This window comes from Bacillus rossius, chromosome 1 (assembly GCF_032445375.1).
Source record: "Bacillus rossius redtenbacheri isolate Brsri chromosome 1, Brsri_v3, whole genome shotgun sequence".
Classification (NCBI taxonomy): domain Eukaryota; kingdom Metazoa; phylum Arthropoda; class Insecta; order Phasmatodea; family Bacillidae; genus Bacillus; species Bacillus rossius.
The window spans coordinates 225,162,701-225,181,429 of NC_086330.1; the positions used below are offsets into that span (position 1 = coordinate 225,162,701).

The 18,729-nt window shown below is 36.6% G+C and overlaps 1 protein-coding gene across 1 annotated transcript in view; it reads right to left on the minus strand.

Moving 5' to 3' along the window:
• The window catches only part of LOC134527331 (tafazzin), a 115,409-nt gene that overhangs the window by 61,029 nt on the left and 35,651 nt on the right, over positions 1–18,729 (minus strand). Inside the window, exon 2 of the mRNA XM_063359907.1 lies at positions 17,476–17,604. Coding sequence (XP_063215977.1) covers positions 17,476–17,604 — 129 coding nt within the window. The remainder of the gene's footprint in view (positions 1–17,475; positions 17,605–18,729) is intronic.

The following is an 18,729-nucleotide window of genomic DNA, read 5'->3' on the forward strand; positions in this document are numbered from 1 at the left end:
AACCTTAGGACCAGAGTGCCAGAGATTTGCAAGGGCATATGTCGACGACATTCTAATTACATCGTCCAGTTTTGAGGAACACCTGCAGCATGTTGCCACAGTACTGCATAGATTGCAAGAGGCAGGCATGACCATCAAGATCAGGAAATCGGTTTTCTGCAGAGAGGAACTACCCTTCCTGGGAGACATCCTCACGCCTGAAGGCATCAAGACAGCCCCAGACAAACTACAGACCATCCAGGATTTTCCTACTCCTAGAAATGTAAAACAGCTGAGAGCTTTCCTAGGCATCATTGGTTTCTACAGAATATATTCTAACCAAGTAGCACAGTGTGCAGTTCCTATGTTTACCTTGCTAAAGAAAGGTCAAGTGTGGGTGTGGACTGAAGAGTATGAACAAGCCTTCGTCAGCCTGAAGAACTTGTTTCTGGCACAGCATGTCATCTACCATCCAACCCAGGGAAAGGAATTTTTACTGTATATAGATGCTTCCGACACAGCCCTCGGATGCAAACTAGCTCAAGAGGAGAATGGTGTAGAGAAAACTGTTGCTATGGCTAGCCGCACTCTAAGCCAAGCAGAGAGAAACTACACAGTAACAGAGCGAGAGGATCTTGCTATAGTATGGGCATTACAGAAATACAGAGATCTGTTGCTTGAAGAAACTATAAAATTGCTAACAGACCACCAAGCATTAACATGCCTTAAGGCAGCCAAGCTATTTGGGAGCCGCCTAACTAGATGGTTTCCTTTACTGCAGGAGTATGACATCCAGATACAGCACATTAAAGGATCTACGAACACCACTGCAGATTACCTCAGTCGCCTGCATGAACTACAAGAGAATTCTACTTCAACATCCACTCATCAAAAAGAATTTTAAGTTGCTCCTGTATCAACAGAAGTTTTCCGAAACAACCCTAAGCTCCGAGAGATCCTGAAGAATCTACAAGATAAGCAACAAGAATACGAGTACTACAGGAGCACCATCAACCAGCTTCAGAAACAATCAGCTGATAACAAGATTCACCAACATTTTTGCCTGTCAGAAGACAACATATTATTTGCCCAATCGAAGAAAAGAGGCCTGTATGAAGACCACTGGAAACCAGTGATCCCAGCTGACCTGAGACAGCCAGTCACTTGGGAAATACATGTATCCTTAGGACATGTAGGTAGCAAGAAGCTTATTGAGGCCCAGAGAAGGCAAGTATACTAGCCTAATATGTCTCATTATGTGAGCGACTATGTCAGAAGGCGAAGCCACCTGGAGAACACCTACATGGTGTGTTGCAGCCTATAATTCCGACAACACCATTAGAACTATTATCTGTTGATTTATTTGGCCCCCTACCACAGTCGAAGGGAGGTGTCAAATATATATTTGTTATGCAAGATGTGTTTACCAAGTTTACAAGACTATATGCTATTGTGAATCCTACTGCAAAAGCAGTAATGAACAAGTTGAAGTTATTCATTGAGGAAATAGGTACGCCTAAAGTGGTACTATCTGACCGAGGTACCCAGTTCACGAGCGATTTATGGCAGAAGGGCGTACGTAAATTAGGTGCTATACCTACGACGATAAGTGTGCGACACCCAAAGAGCAATCCTGTGGAGAGACTTATGAGGTCAATAGGCAGCCTACTTCGCACATTATGCTACAGCTCGCAGCAGTCATGGCGAGATAAACTGCCATATGTTGAATGTGTAATTAACCATACTGTGCATGGTTCAATTGGAGTTACCCCTGGAGAAGCAATGAGCCTGGATAGATTGGTGGCGATCAATCCAAATTATTTACCCCGATCTGACAGAGACCCTGAGGACACAAGATTACCGACCAGAGAAGAGGTTGAACAATTTGTAAGAATGAAGCTAACAGCAGAAGCTGATATTAGGAGGAGGAGGAAGCCAGCATCCAAAATTTCTAAATTTGAAATCGGCGACCAGGTACTGAAGAAGACAACTCCAGTAAGCAAGGCCTGGGAAAATGTAATGAAGAAATTATTTTTGTTATTCGAAGGACCGTATGTCATCACTGACATTGTGCAGGAGAATTGCTATACGTTATCAGAGCCAGTAACAGGCCGACCAGTAGGCCGCTACAACATAACGCAGCTAAGGGCATACCAGAGTTCTACCACAATGTAAACAAGACAGACACAAGCTAAAGATACCTCGTTATGGTACGAGCAAGAGTACCATGAACAGCTGATCGCAGTCTAAGTGTGGTCAAACCAAGGATCTTACTGTACTGAAGGTTAAGTGTATTATGTGATTGTGTGATTTAATACGCCATGTGAGGCGTAATGCAGCCACTGAAAATTACCCTGTTGTTAGGCGGAAGTGTGATTTCCGCTTGTTTCCTTTATTAAAGGTGAAGTGACATGCCACCTATACAGAAGATATTGTAGCCTGAGAAACTATCAGTGTATTATGTGTATAATGTTATTTATTTATCAGTTGGCTTGCATAATTCTTCGTATGAGTATGAGCTCACTATTACTAATACAGTACCTAAATATGGAAATTAGACTCACATATTTGTATGAAGCTGTGAATACCTAGTACTGACTAACGAGAAGAAAGTTGAGCTTATATGTTGTCGATGAACCTATGTGGTATGAACCCATCCTGCTGTGTATACATGTGTAGGCACTGGCATGCAAAGCATATCTAGAAGCACATAGCACTTTTGCAACTACAAGCAAAAGTGTAAAGGTTACCTTGAATTATTGATGTTGCTGGTTAATCCAATTGCGAAGCACTTCACTAGTATTATGAATAAATCGCCAAGATTTTATTTTATTGAAAATAAATATTTGATTAGTTGTATGAACACTGATAAAAGAGAAGAAATTCTAATTGTAAAATTTAATATTTTTTTTTGCCATTTCTGGGATTGATTCGGGATGAGAATTATCTGTAGGATTGCATTCTTCCCAGGATGCAGATTAGAAAAGTATGCATTCATTTCGCATACAAATCCAATCAGATTTTGTTTTGAATTTAACTCAATGAATTTTATTTATTTTGCCATTGGATGTCCAAACACTGATGTTTTAAGAAATGAGAACACGAGATTTGCAAACGACATTTTTCGAAGATTTATTAAGTAAAATGGCTCTATACAAAAAATTGTATAATTCCACTGCACTAAGCACTCGCATTTTTATGTAATTGTTTGTAATGTATTCATCGACGAGTGTGAAGAGTAGCGAAGATTGCCGACCTGAAAAACACAGTATCTAAGCCCATTGTCTCGAGAAATTAATACACTCTGGCAAGCAAGTGTCCACAAGCAATCTCATTAAACTGTAATTATGTAGATTTAAAATCAAGAAAATTCTACTTAAAGAAAAGAAGAAAAAAAATTGAACATCTGATGTCAAACATCAAAAGCTATCCTGAACCAGCATGTTTTGAAACAGCTGATTGAAGAGAATTTTATTCATGCCGAAGCCAGGAGCCTCGAGCACCGACAAGACACAAGTTGCTGATAAAAGTAATGAGGCTGAAATGAAACATGAACGCGTTAGTCAACCCAGCGAATCCGCTGCGGGCTAGACCGCACAAAGTAGTGAAAAATGAGAAGAGATGATAAGACGCAACAGCTGCGCGATTCAGTAAATCGCAGCCGAATGGAAATAAAAGAAGTTGTAAGAAAATAAACAAGCAACTCTTTCTACAAGGTCTTGTCTGCTAATGAAAGCAAGATATATAAATATAATGACATGTTGATTATATGATATGTAAATAGTATGAAATGTAAATAGTATGAAATATTAATGTATGAAATGTTAATTGAAAGAAAAACATGAGCAATTCAATGCACTGTGATGCATTATGACAAAATGTAAACTAACAATGTGACATGTTAATAGTAAAATATCAAATTTGTTTTTTTGTTAATAACCATATATTGTTGTGCAATGTAAATAGAGAATAATTGTAAATTGTAAGTTAAACAATGTTAATTAATTGCTAATCAGATTTTTTTCGTTTAATAAGTAAAGAATTTTATTTTGTTATTGATTAGAGTTAGGTAGTTAAATTGTTGGCACTCCATTACGCTACTGCAAGAACACAAGTTTAATTACCTGCAGACACTTGTATTTGCAAGAGTACTAGTACGCACATATTGAATAAGTTAGTGACTAAAACCCGGACGCCTATAATTTAAGACAGGTGCGAAGCCGAGTTAAGCTAGACACAGTACGGTTCGCAACGGCCGTGTACCTATCAGTGATGGGAACCGACGAGTGCTTCCTTGTGGGAAGTGGTGATCCCGCCGACACGAGCAGCGCCGCAGACGCCCCGACGCTGCCTCGCGCGTAGTCGTGAGGCAGGGCGGAAGCCAGATGCAGTCCGCCGCTGCAGATAATCGCCGCAGAGCCAGGAGTCGTGCTCCCGGTACTGCGTCGTTGCCACACGCCAGGATCCGCCGACGTGAGGTGAACAAGGCCAGGATTGTTGGCCGCTTTGAGGACAGGCGCCGTCCCGACGCCTCGTCTACTGCCAACTAGGGGAGAGCCGCCGTCGAGGATGCTGTCATCACCGCAGGCGGACGCCGATCCACTTATTGTTGATTCACATATACATTCACCCGTTGCATCCCTGTGTGATTAATACTTACCGTAAGTAAGCCCTCCCACGTCCTTCACATCAGGAGCGGCTCAAGGAAGAAGACGCCTTCCGGAAGATGCAGCTCCTACAGCGACAGAGATTTCGCACGGGAAACCATGGATCATCCCAGGGCAGGTCTACTAGCGATGACGACCTGAGGCGAAACAGTAAAAAAGTGCGCGAAATCTAGGAGTGTAATGGACAAAAACAAGATTAAAAAAAGACACGCGGTTGCGCCTATGTTCTTTTTTTATGTTTTGTTGTGCGCGTGTCGCTAAGCGACGAGGCTATATTTTGTATATTGTGCGACAGAGAAAGAAAAGTGCCAATCACATTGTACTGTTTTAAACGAGACAACGGTTTCAGCTCAATATGATTGCCAAGGGCGGCAATAATCTGTACTGCAACTATGTATATTTCCAGCCCAGATTAAGTTAATAATTTATTTTAATTTATATTTCTTCGTTCCATGTATATATTTTATTATATGAAAACTCTTTGGATTTGATATGTCTATCTATGTAATTGAAACTCTATGACTAAAACGAACGTTTGAGGACTAGCAATTGCAAGGACCCCTCTAGGAGCAATTGAAATTTAAACGGTAAATTGCTAATTTGACAGTGTGTTTATTAATGTAAAATTTTATTACTACATGTTTTTATTTTGAATGTAATGTGAGAATTTTGTGTTCCGCACTATTGTTGCGCGCGGAATTGATGTGTTTTATTTAAAATATGTGTAACTATCATTAGTTCTCAGCCAATCAGGAACAGTATTTTTAATGTGGCACGCATTGTTAAACAAGTTAAATTAAGAAGGTTTTAAAAGAAAGAATGTAATGGCCTATCAATGAATGGACACGTATATGACATCGTCGGAAATTTATCCTGAAGAATAGCTAATTAGAAATAGGCATCCGCACAAAAGGATGAAATAAACGGATTGTTTAAGTGTCAGTGAATATTAATAGGGCTTTATCCAAAAGGATAAAGATTCTAGGAGTATATAAATACGTGAGTAAGAAATAACTGTATCTGTTACTCCATTTCGTTTGATACAAAACACGTATCACACCCATACTTAGTTATTTTGCAGCCTAATTTCAAGAAAGACATTGAGAAACTTAAATATTGGAATATTAACTACGTGAATTTAATTTGACACACAATTTAACACACAATTTAATTATCCAGTGGTCTAGGAGAGAGAGCATCAAAGCTCTACCGACTTAAATTATTATGATCTAGCCGAGGTAAAAACATGTGTAAATCAAAATTATATACCGAATCTGCGTATAAGATTCCGAACCCGAACAAAAGAGACATTTGATGATTTAGAAAATGTGCGCATCGTTACTCCAGACATTTTTCGATATATGGATATATATGTGTTCTGCAGTGCCAACAATTATTAAAATTTTGAAAGCAATAAATATTTTTACTTTTGATATAACCCTGAGATATTTTGAATTTTATTATTAAATAATTAAAATTACCATTGTGTTTTGTAACATCATAGTATACCTATTAACCACTGTACCCCTACCTATAAATATATGTGTATATCGATCTGTGTGTCAATACAAGTAAATAGTAACAGCAGTTAAGCTAGTAGCTGCACATAGTAAACTGACTAACAAACTGTGAGACCCATTAGGAGGAGTGGTACAGTAAGAATGCTTTTATATATATATATATATATATATATATATATATATATATATATATATATATATATATAGATTTAGACTGTGTTTGCATTGAAGGCATTGTATTGTAGTTTGAATTTTATTAACACTATTAGACTAGCTATAACCCACTGCTTTGCTCGTGCTATTTCAGAGAATTGCTAAAATCTTACCATTTAAAGAAAAGTATGTTATTAATTCCACATTTTTTCCATAAATAAATATACACAATAAATTTTCAGATGCATAAAAGATTTATTTCATAACAAAATCGTTAAAGAATGGTATTTTTTTAAGTGGTTATGCATTGGTCATTTTAATTTAGTATCAATTAAATATCTGATTTTAAAACTTCTGTTTTAGAGTGTTCAAGGATATATTCTACCTTGATGAAATCACACTTACCTCCTTTTCATTACATGAGGTAGACAATTTAACAAATTTTTTAACATGAACCTATTTCATTTTAACTAAGTTGATGCTATTGTTTACACTAACACTCATTTACTATTGTTAAAGCTATGCTTAGAATAATTAAATCATTTAATCTTACTGCAAATCCCTTCCATTATTTAAGGATATTTGTTACAATCACATCTTTATTTGAAATTTTAAGTACAGATATCAAATTTATTATCCCACGTATTAGTTGATTATTAGTTTGCTTTAGTATTACATAAACAAAATCGCCATAATTTTTTACCAAGTTCCTATTTCCCAAACGGATGCAAATGTAAAAATTCAGAACCAAGTAAACATGGCAAAATCCATTTAAAAAAAATCTCATCCCCCCCCCCCCCCTTTTTTTTACAGTATATGTGAACTCCAAAATAATTATAATAAACTTATTTTTATATTGAATGAAAATATTTCTTGCCAATAAACATCTAATGGATTACATAACTTTTATATTTTTAAAATAAATTTACCGTTACAACTTAAAAGAGGTGAAATTTTGGAGAATGTTGAATAAGAGAATGTATATTTGTATATATGTTTATTCATCGTTTCCAATATCTCAAATTAAGTTTGATTTGATCAGAAAATAATATTTTTTATAAATGCAAAACCATGTTAAAATATTTCACTTTTTAAAAAGTAGAACTTCAGCAAATCGTAAAAAAGAGTTGGTTGATTTTTTATTTTATCATACCACATAACTTGCATCCCACTTGATTAGCTTCAGATATACGACCTTTATAATAATAAAAACCAAATCTGACAGCTTTTCAACCCTTTTTGCAGTTGAATACACATAGAAAAATGGTAAAGTTAAGACATGATATTAAATAATAATTTTCTACGTTATTCTCGCTCAGTTTCTTACCTTCAACTTAATTTGTTTGGATATTTAATTATTGGAGATTTATTACTATGAATACTAATGCGACCCCTTTTCACTGCCTTTGTGGCAGAATATAGAAAAATTGTAAAAGTACTTTATGTAATTATTTATCTACGTTATTCATGCTAGATTTCTTACATCCAGCTTTATTTTCAGGGGATAGGAATTTTTTAAGACAAGACAAAACAAAACTTACTCACTTTTCAATCCCTTAAAAGACAAAATCTGGAAACTAACTAAAAACAAAACCCTTTATATGCTTATTGTTCATTCTTAATTTGCAACCCTTATGGGGGGGTTTTTGCAAATAGGTAACATAACAATTTTTAGTTTATTATTTTTACTATTTAATTTACGTCTTACTAAATTAGAGTCAGAGAGAATATTTTTAGAAATAAATAAAAACCCTGTTTTCACCCTTATTAAAAGACAAATTTAATAAACACCAAAAAAAAAAGCAATACATAACTCGAGATACAAGTTTTTTTTGTTTCATACTTTTAGTTCTAATTGAATTGGAAGTGTTAGTTTTTTTGTTTTAAAAACACACCAACCCCTTTTAATAACCTTAGGGTTAGAATTTTGCAAAATGCTAAAATTGAGGTTGGTAGTTTTTGTGTCTATTATTTGTCCTAAGTATATTTTAGCTTTGTAGATTTAATAAATTATTTTCAAACCACATTTACCTCTTTTTAACCCCTTAGAGTTTCATCTTTGCAAAATATAAAAATTATGGTTGGTAGTTTTTGTGTGTTTATTATTGGTCAGTATATTTTGTTATGCTTGCTTAGCTTCACAGATTTAATTAATTATCTTCAAATCACATTTACAGGACCGCAACGCGCGCTAGATTCGGAGCTGACTGGCGGCCTTGCATGGCCACTAGCGTCACACGCTGTCTCACGTTCAGTCCACTGACATAAGGCATGCCACGTGTGCCTGACTGGATTACAAGGGTCATTACTACCCCCCTCCCCCCTTCGCTCCCCACGCATCGTCCTGCCTCGGCGCTGTTATCTATCGCTGAGTAGCCTTGGGAATTCCAGAGAGACTGCCGCATGAAGTGACGTGAGCAAGCAACGCTATTCTTGATGTTTCCGGGATGACGCGACTCGACACAGCTGCTCTCGTCTGTTTGAGAAGGGCGCCACAGGCGTGAGTGAAGGGAAGGGCGACATCGGTGAATAGGGTGAGAGGCCCCCTCGAGAGTGGCGCGACGCAGAGCGACAAGATCAAGAGAGCGAGATTGAGTGGCGGGAGACTGTGTGTGTACAGGCGCGAGGTAAGGTTCGAACCACTGTTGAGCCTGGCTCCAGTGAGGAGTGCGAACTGTGGAACTTGACAGACATTGAGTGATTTGGGGATAAACATTAAGTGCAAGTGATTTGTGATCGGACATTTTTAAGTACAATTATTTATTAATAATGTAAATTTTAGTAATTAATAAAATTGTAATAAAACTTAATTGGGCTATCCCTTACAAACCCACTCTCCCCATACAGGTCGTTACAATATACCTAATTATTAATGTTAAAAACATACTTATACCTTTTTCATACCTTAAGGGTTGGATTTAGAAAAATATAGAAATGGTGGTTGGTAGTTTTTGTATGTTAATTATTGTACCCAATATCTTTTCTTATGCTTAATTAGTTTCAGAGATAAAATTAATAATCTTAAAACCATATTTATCCCCTTTTCACCCCCTTAGGGGTGAAATTATGTACAGTCTAGTTGTTAAGTTAGTCAAGGACCTTTCTAATAAAAAAAAATTCATCAAAAGCCGTCAAGTAGTATTTTGATTGATACACAAACAGATGGAAAATCATACAAAAATTTTTAAAAATATATTTTTTAATTCTCAATAATGTAAATAGCAATGCTCAATAGTTTTTTATAATTTCATTAATGATACAAACTTTTTGCCTCAAATAATGTTATTATTAGTATATATTTGGATTTCCTAAAATATTATTTTAAGATCTGATGTTATTTTTAATATTTAATATAGTTCTGTAATTTATTCTACGGAAATTGCCATTGTGCATCAAAGCAAAGCAGTATTGGCACTTGCTAAATATTTCTAGATTCTTAATTTTCACGCGAGAACCCAACTCTTATGCAGTAAGCACTGAACTGCGGACACGACTGAGTTGCGGCCAACAGATTTGTGTGCGCCCTCTATGTCACTCATGATGTTCAAGCAATTAAGAAATTTTATTTTATAATTTTGGTAATACAAAATACATATTCATCTTTTGTGAATATAGTAATAAAAATTATGAATAAGAAAATTAAAAATCTTTTTAAAAATTGCAAAGACCAAATTTTAGAAGAATAATTTCCTTAAAATTTTAACTGCTGTATAATTTATGCTGCATTTAACCTTTTGTACTATCCAATATCATATAACTACATAGCATAAAGTATCCACAGTTTTTAATAAAGCCAGACATTTATAACAGCCATACCATGTGTGTGTTTTTATGAAAAGCAGAGTTCTGTTTTACATTACTGTTGTATACAGAATCCCATCTTCACTTCTTTCTACTTTAACATAAATTTTATATATATATATATATATATATATGCCTTGCCAACTCCAGGACCCTTCTCCTCCCAACATCACCCTCTATTTCAAACCACCTGCCTACATATGTGTGCGTTGGTCTGCCCTGCAAGAGGCATATTTATAGAATCTGTGCCACACATCTCAAACATAATTATTTATTTAAATAATTGTCAATCTTTAATATTTTATTTTTACAATTTCCCCAGTGTATTTACATTTGCAAGTTAGATATAAGGACAGAGCAGTGTCATGCGTGACCAGTTTCAGAACTACCCTGATGCGGGCAGACTACATTTGAACTTAAATAGAAATAAGTAACATTTATGTATTATTAATTCAAGGAAAATATGTGTTAATTAGTGTTAAGCGCTGTAAGGCCTCTGATTCACTACTTTGTTTCTCCAAATTGCTCGTTGCTAACGGTAAATACGCTTCCTGTTGCCATGATACCCTGACCACTCCCCAGTCTCTTCCAATAGCCGCTGGGGTAGGACGCAGCCACCACACCTTGTGGAACTCATCTTATTCTCAACTGATTGCTTAGCATCCACCGTGTGAATTAATCTTTTAAACCTTTTCTTTTATCTTTAAGGCCTAAGGCCTATTCTGAGTGGTAGACTGTTCCATTAATAAAGTTCCGCGGGATATTTAAAAAAAAAACTATGATACATACTTCTAGGCCAGGTCTTGTGTGTCCTGGCCCGCACTTAAGCTGGACAATTTGCATTTGGCATATTTTACAGTTTTATCGAGGTGTACATTTTGTAAGTGTTCGCCCGAATAAGTAACATGTTCAATAAAGCCCTTTTGCCTGACACCGACCAAATGCAACACCTGTGTGGCAGCCAAAGAATGTGGGACGCCTTTTAAGAGCCCACTGGCGGCAATCCTTTGTGTGAAGTGAGAAAGCGTGCCAGTTGCTTAGAGCGGTCTGATAGGGTAGATTGTAAGGAGAGTTGTGAGTCTTGTCACACACGGGCAACGTCACTGTCTTGAGGTAGGAGAAGTCCGGTCTGCATGCCCAGTAATTCATGTGGTGACGCCTGAGGTAAATGATCATGATCATAAAACCCTTTAAATAACTACCCTGTGCAATAGCTCTCTCTCTCTCTCTCTCTCTCTCTCTCTCTCTCTCATATATATATATATATATATATATATATATATATATATATATATATATATATATATATATATATATATATATATATATATATATATATATATCTGTGTGTGTGTGTGGTATCAGCATGCGGAGGCCAAAAAAAGACAAATATTGATAATGGTTGATAATTAGGCAGAAATATCCTTAGGTCATGCTGACCCAGGGGGCAGGCAAGCGGCCGACGAGTTTCGACGGCTACTGCGCATGACGTCATCTGGCTTGTCTCTCCGCTCGGCCCCTATTCAGCCAGCTACTGTGGTTTATTTTACCTCATTGGTGACAGCGGAATGTACAATGTTGAACTGGCCGACAACGTTGCGAATGATTACAAATACATTTTTTACTTAATAAATGCAATTATATATATGAGTGTTTGTGAAGTAGTTAGAACTTGCATTAACATGTAGGCCAGTCAAACGTGTTACAAAAATTACTTACCAAAGTAGAAATTTATAGTAAACAAAAACAAATTTATGAAAGAAGTATACATTTACAAAACACAATTTTTTTTTATTTGAACACAATACCTGGGAAACATAAAACATTAACAAAAATATTTATTATTTTCGACATGTGCATTCTCACAGAACAAGATAATGCATTCAACAATTTCTACTACACAAAACAACTCCGTAGAAACCTTGACAGCCTAGGTGACAGTATTGTACAGTTTTCAACAAAATTAGTTAATATTTTTTTTCATTTTGATTATTTCTTTCCTCTTCCATGTCCTTTTCATTTTTGTTCTTTATATTCAAATGATTGATGCGTATATATGTCCTTGTCCTTACGAAGCAGTAAACAACTTTAAAAGGTAAGGTATTCCCTATTTCTTTCATAATTACACCTGTCAAAAGTTCAAATATATTTTTATCAATGGAAAATAGTGGACCATGAAAATCGTTCAAACATTTTCCTGCGACAGAAATTTTTTCAAGAAATACATTTTCGGGATTCACAAAGCCTCCCGCAGATTGTGTAGCAATAAAATAATTTTCCGTTGTCAATTTCACAGAGCCGAGCTCAGGATGTGCATTTCTGAAGCGGTGAGCAACATAGCCTGCAATGTATTTTAACACTTCGTTCCTTATTGAATGTTCCGTTAATTCAGAATGTTCATTGTGTTCGAAAGGAAATTCCTCTACACAGTCACTTGCAGCTAAAGTTTCCATTTGCAGCTTTGATGCTATGTCAAATTCTCTTTGAAGTAATAAGTTGTTATGTTCACCCACATATTTTTCTCCTTCGCAAACATGAGATGCGACCTCAATCAAGCACGATTCTTCAGGTTTCTCATTGGTATTTTGTTTCTCAGAAAAAACTGCAGCAGAATGCTTACCAAATACATAGTTTCCTAGCCTGTATTTAAACTCTACTGATGATGGATGTGTATTTTGGATGCCCATTCCTCTGATTTATGAAAAAAAGCATTTTAATACATCTTGATTAAGTTTAACAGTCGTGATGTACCGAACGTTCAGTGACTTATTTAAGTAGGCAAATAAATCTTTCAAAGATTGATTGTTTATCTGAATTCCTTTCTGAAAAGGGATTTTATGTTTCCCACCTTGAACTCTCAGCAGTTTGATTGTGTTTGTCATTTCACGTAAACTCTTATCCTGATGAACCAAACCTTTCCCGTAGGTATGCAGTTTGTAAAACAGAAGAAATAAAAATGTCAAACCAGTCATTAAATAATTTGAGAAAATTTGATGTTGAGATCACACTAGCATCAGGTTCAATAAGGTTATTAGCATATGCATACTTCAGTGAATACGAAACCGTGTTTGAAAATAATTGTGCAGCAATTTTGACTTTCTGCCTTCCACTCCCTTGGACATCAAGATTATTTTGGGTCAGTTTTGGTGCTAATTTTAGATCATGTGTTGATTTGCACAGTATCTTTTCAATAGATTTTTTATCAATAACTTCTGACTGAAGGACGTAGCCTTTATCAATGAAATGATTTCGTGCTAGTTTTAATAAATGTGGCGCATCATGATAAACATAAACTAGCCTGGTGCTGTCATGAGGGTTTTTAAATGATGTGTTGCTAGGAGATATGCCGAGTTGCTTCCAAACAGCTAGATTACCTCCTCCCATGTCGCTTACTGCTGCGCAAACTTTGTAACCGCTTTCTTCTAAACACACAATCACTTTCTTCAGTGTTGTTTCAGACATGGGTTCGTCAAAATTATAGTAAATAGGTTGCTTCCAGTTACTCAAGAGGCCACGAGCCATTACAAATTGTACGTAATTGTAAGGACCTAGAATCTGTTGCTCTTTCCTGTCCATACATATCTGATTACTAATTTTCATCTCATCGAAAGAAATGACAGTGACTTTATCAAAATCTCCAAGTTCCCTGCTCTTGCATTTCATCAAAGCCACAACATCGTATAAAATGCCCGTGTTACAATCTAACTGCGAAGCCCACTTCCGTATAGTACTTAAACCAGGTAATGGAAAATTAAGCTTGTTTCTAAGGTATCGATATGCTTTCGCACTCTTCAAAGAAATGGCAGCAGCTATATCGTCTGCAGACCAACAAATCCTTTGTTTCTTATTCTGTAAAATCAAACGAATCTGTCCCGAAGTGAAAAATCTCCTTAACACTTCCTGCACTTTAATATTAGAGTCAGTGTGCAGTGTTTTAATTGCTTCCATTTCTTCCTTCAGAGATGTCTTCTCTTTTTCTAGTTCTTTATTTTTAATCAAAGTTTCTTTAACCTGTGATTCCAGTTCTCGAATCCTATCGTGAAGTTTTCGAACATCATCCTCGGAACAAACAGGAGGCAAGTCTTGGCAGGCAGTAGAGACAGGCGGCAGTGATTCATGCTCTTCGGTGTTCGGACTCAGCCTGTAAAATCCAAGCGTTGACATTTAATTTTATTTCATTTTATTTACAAACATATTAGAGCTATTGAAATTCATTAATGCTATATTATATGTATTAGTTTTCAAAACTTATATTATACAGTAAACTCTCGATTATCCGGGCCTGGATTATCCGGTTTTCGGGTTATCCGTGCTTGATTTTTTTATGAAGTTGTAAAAAAAAATGACGGGTGTAGCTACGCCGCGACTGCGTTTTTTTTTTTTTTTTTTTTTTTTTTTAAACTGCTGTGTTAGAAAGCTATTTACCTGACCCTTCAGACCCTCGTTCCCCGCCACCTTCACCCGTCAATTTGTCACACTTTAAACCAAAAAGGAATGCCTTGACTGCTGCTTCCGGCTCAACTCCCTCCCACCCTTTTCATTTTCTTTTCAAGCGTACTTTTCACAGCGCCCCGCCACGCTAAAAAAAAAAAGGTCCCTCTACCTCCTTTACCTATTGGAATATTGCATCATTAAAACCAGTAAAGCTACACAAGAAGAGTGCGTGTGTTTTTTTTTTTGCCATGTACACGCACGCAACGAGGTCTCACACACGCACAAAAGGAACAGGGCTCTCGTGCACACGTACACACTTGGGGGGGGGGAAGGGGGGTGGTTTAGGAATTTCCCCTCTACCGGCCGAAGCAGCCAGTAACACAATGGGAGGGGGAGGGCTTCTTGAAACCCCCGAGCGAGAGAGAGACAGAGAGAGAAAGGGAGCATGTTCGCTACCAGACAACAGCCTTCATTCTTTCTCGACAGCCCCGGTGCCAGCATAGCCACGCGCCACGGCCCTCTCTCGCTTTGCAGCCTTTGTTTATTGCGTGAACCTTTTTTTCCTTCCAACTAACGGTATTTTTCCTTGTTTGAAGATGCCATTTAAATCACTCTTTCTTACGAAAGAGCCAACAAGGAAGCACTCGTAATAACCAGATTAGTTTAGGATTACTATTTACGTAGTCAAACTGACGGTGCATTTCAAAACTCTCGTAACTTCGAAGGTCTCGTAGTATCCCATACTCGTAGTTACGACTGTAAAGTGCATCCTAATTTTAATAGGCGGAATTAACAAGAAACAATATCTTGCCGCGCGAGGTAGAAAAATAAAATGCTATAGCTGGAAGGGGGAAAAAAAGGTGTACAATATTGTGTTGTGGTTCAGACACGTACAAGTATTTTGTAGTGACCCCGGATAATAGGTCGTTAAAAGGGTGGAGAGATGCTGAGTTGGGACTGTCGCCGCTCTCCGCTCCCTCCCTCCCGTAGCAATAAAGGGGACAGGAGAAGGATGGCGGCAACACAGTGCCAGTATTGTTTACGGTCCAATAAGCTGGGACACGGTATACAAAGCCTTTGCTGTACTCATAGAATTCTACTGAAGAGACACTCTTTTGCCAGTAAATACACCATTTTAAGTGGTGAAACGGATTATCCGTTTTTTTTTATGGGCATTCAATTATCCGGGCATCGGAAGGTCCCAATTAACACGGATAATCGAGAGTTTACTGTACTTTAATATTCACTTGGCAGTAATTGAAATAGGACTAACATTATCTCAACAGTATATAGACCTACAATACAATATGGGAAAATTCTAAACATTTATACTTGAGAATTTAAGGGTTATATATAAGCCTAATTCAAAAGTTAATTCACTTTGTAAGGGAATTTGTACGAGAATAAAATATACAGCAACGATCAAGAAATGCGTAATTATAGGCGGTTAAGTTTAGCAGAGTAATTCATTTGTGGGTTTCACAGAATTAATACGAGTGAAAATTAAATAATTAAATTATCACTATAATATAAAAGCATGTAAAAAATAAAAAAAATTAATTTTCTCGGAAATATTATTTGTTAAATAAAAACAGAACGCAAGCCAGCAAAAAATATCCATAAACATGTTTTAGAAAGATATATAAAATATATTAAAAATCGATCTGCATGTTAAATTAATGTTACTACTACGACAGATTAATGCTAGTATACAGATTTTAATTACTACTCATTCTGTTGTTTTGTTTGCATGTAGTAGAATTTACCTTACTAAATTCTTCTTCCTTGTTCTGATATTCTGTCATTCAGTTCTATTTAACTCTACAGTGCAGGTAAAGTTTGGAAGCTTCAAGTTAGGCACTGCGTCCTTCTTTAATTTTCGAGTTTTCACCGGTGAGTAATTTAGCAGTTTCTCTCATAAGCTTTTGTAGAAGCTCTCTTCGCTAAAATGAGCTGAACATACTCGTGCTGAAAATGAACAAAACACGTACATAGATTATTGACAACATAGAAACATAGAAATTCTCGTGTAAACAATATTAAAAGTTTTGTATTATAATATGACTTACTGGTTTTGACATTAATTACATCTGCCCTTCGACAGCAGCTGATCCATAACTTCTGAATTTTAGAGCAAGTAGGAAAACGAAAGTATTTCACACTTTTATTTCGCCTATTGCTATTACTGCACCCACAGACAGAGCAGTATGACATGGTTTCTAAATAAAGTCTTGCATATATTTGAGTTGAATTATAACTTATAATAAACTAATACAAATAATATTATATTTAAGTATATTTAAAACCGCTGCCGTCTCCTAAACATTTCACCAGGTCAATCACAGACAACGGCGTACCAGGAGCGGCAAACAACACGTGCAGCGCTGCTCGCATGCCTGGCCGCCAGGTGACGTCAGAGGCCTGGGAGTGGAGGGAGGGAAGATGCGCAGGCCCTTACCTCCTTTCATGATGCTGACCAAGTTCAGGCTATTACAAAAATAAAAATAACCTAACCACAAAAAAAACATATTTGCTCTTTAAAAAAGTCTAACTTCCATAAAACAACAGTTTTAAAAGCATATGTGAGGGGTGTGAAATGATTGTTGCAGCAGCACACATTACTGGGACACTATCCCTTAACAGACCTATTGCACTGGGCAGCCACCAAATGTGTGTAGGAATTGTGATCAAGCCCACCACTCTCTATATACAAACAACTTGTGAAAATATGGTGCCCAGGAAAGCAATTAATTTCTTGCAGCTGTACAACAGTTTATTTACTAAAATTATAGGTTCACTCAGACCATTTAAATCACAATATGCCTTGAGATGTTTCCAACTATAAAGAACCCAATCAGTTTGCAAAGCGCCCTTGACAATAAACGGCAATGATAGCAATGAAGGTGGGCGACACGACTCACCCCAGAGTCCCGGGTCGTCGAAGCAGGAGTAATGGTTGGAGATGGTGACGAGCGGCACGTGACGCGGCCGGCCGTCAATGGCTCTGTCTATCACCCCCTTGTTGTACACCGTCGTCGTGTTGAGCCACTCTGCAAACAGCAGGGTCGATGTGCTGATGAGCCGACAGCAGCGCTGCTAGAACATCCCTGTTCATTATAGCTATACTAGCTATAGTTATAGCTATAGCTATAGCTATACAAATACTTCACAAGGTTGCTCTACAATGAAATGTTATGTTTGACTAATATTAGCTATAGATAAGCTTCAAATTTTGATGTGAATTTGAGTACAATATTTAAAATTAGAAAATAAAATTTTTTGTTACCAAATTAAAATAATAAAATGTTCAGATACATGAAAAAAAAAAAAAAGATTTGGCTAAAACTGCGAGATGTAGTGGACAACACACGCACCAAGTGGGCAGATGCCAAGAGCTGTGGCTCCTGGTCTCAACAACCTACAACTGGTTTTTCATCAGTAGCTACAAATAAAGACATTAAAAAAACAAATAATTCAGAGTAAAACGTAGCAAAATAATACCGTGCACTCTCTGAATCTGCCTGCACACTTAAAAATGAAATGAGGCAGACAGAAACACAACTGGCAGAAAAATATAAGGCATGGCTTCCATGACCATTAACTTAAAACCCTTACTACAAAGATCGAATCATCCTACTGATATCGTAACTGTGTCTAACCTCTATGTCACACTTTTAGCTTATAAACAGGATATGAGAGAAAGTTGCCATTTTGCAGAATATGCGTTGTTTTGATCACTGATAATTCTGTTGTAATTTTGTGGACCTTTACTAGTACATTGACACTGTGTGATGTATAGGACAAATGAATGTAGCTACAGTAAACTCCCTATTATCCACGCATGCTACGAAAAAATACAGCACATAGGTATGTAAATCTGTATTTTATTACAAGTGAGCAAATTTGAACTCTACTGACGAGTGTCTTGTGTGCAGTATACAGTGTCTAATGAAATCTCTGAGTACGTACGGTACTGTATCCTTGTTACGAAGCAAGTACCGAGCACTTTTATGTTTACATTACTAAAATGTATTGTATGTTAATTATTCAGTAAAATACTACAATTTTAGCATCATTTAAATTTTTTTTACTGTTAATTGTAACTATTACTGTACATAAATTGTTAGATTTTTAAGTTGATATTAATGTTTCCTTTTTTGTTTCCCATTTTAAGC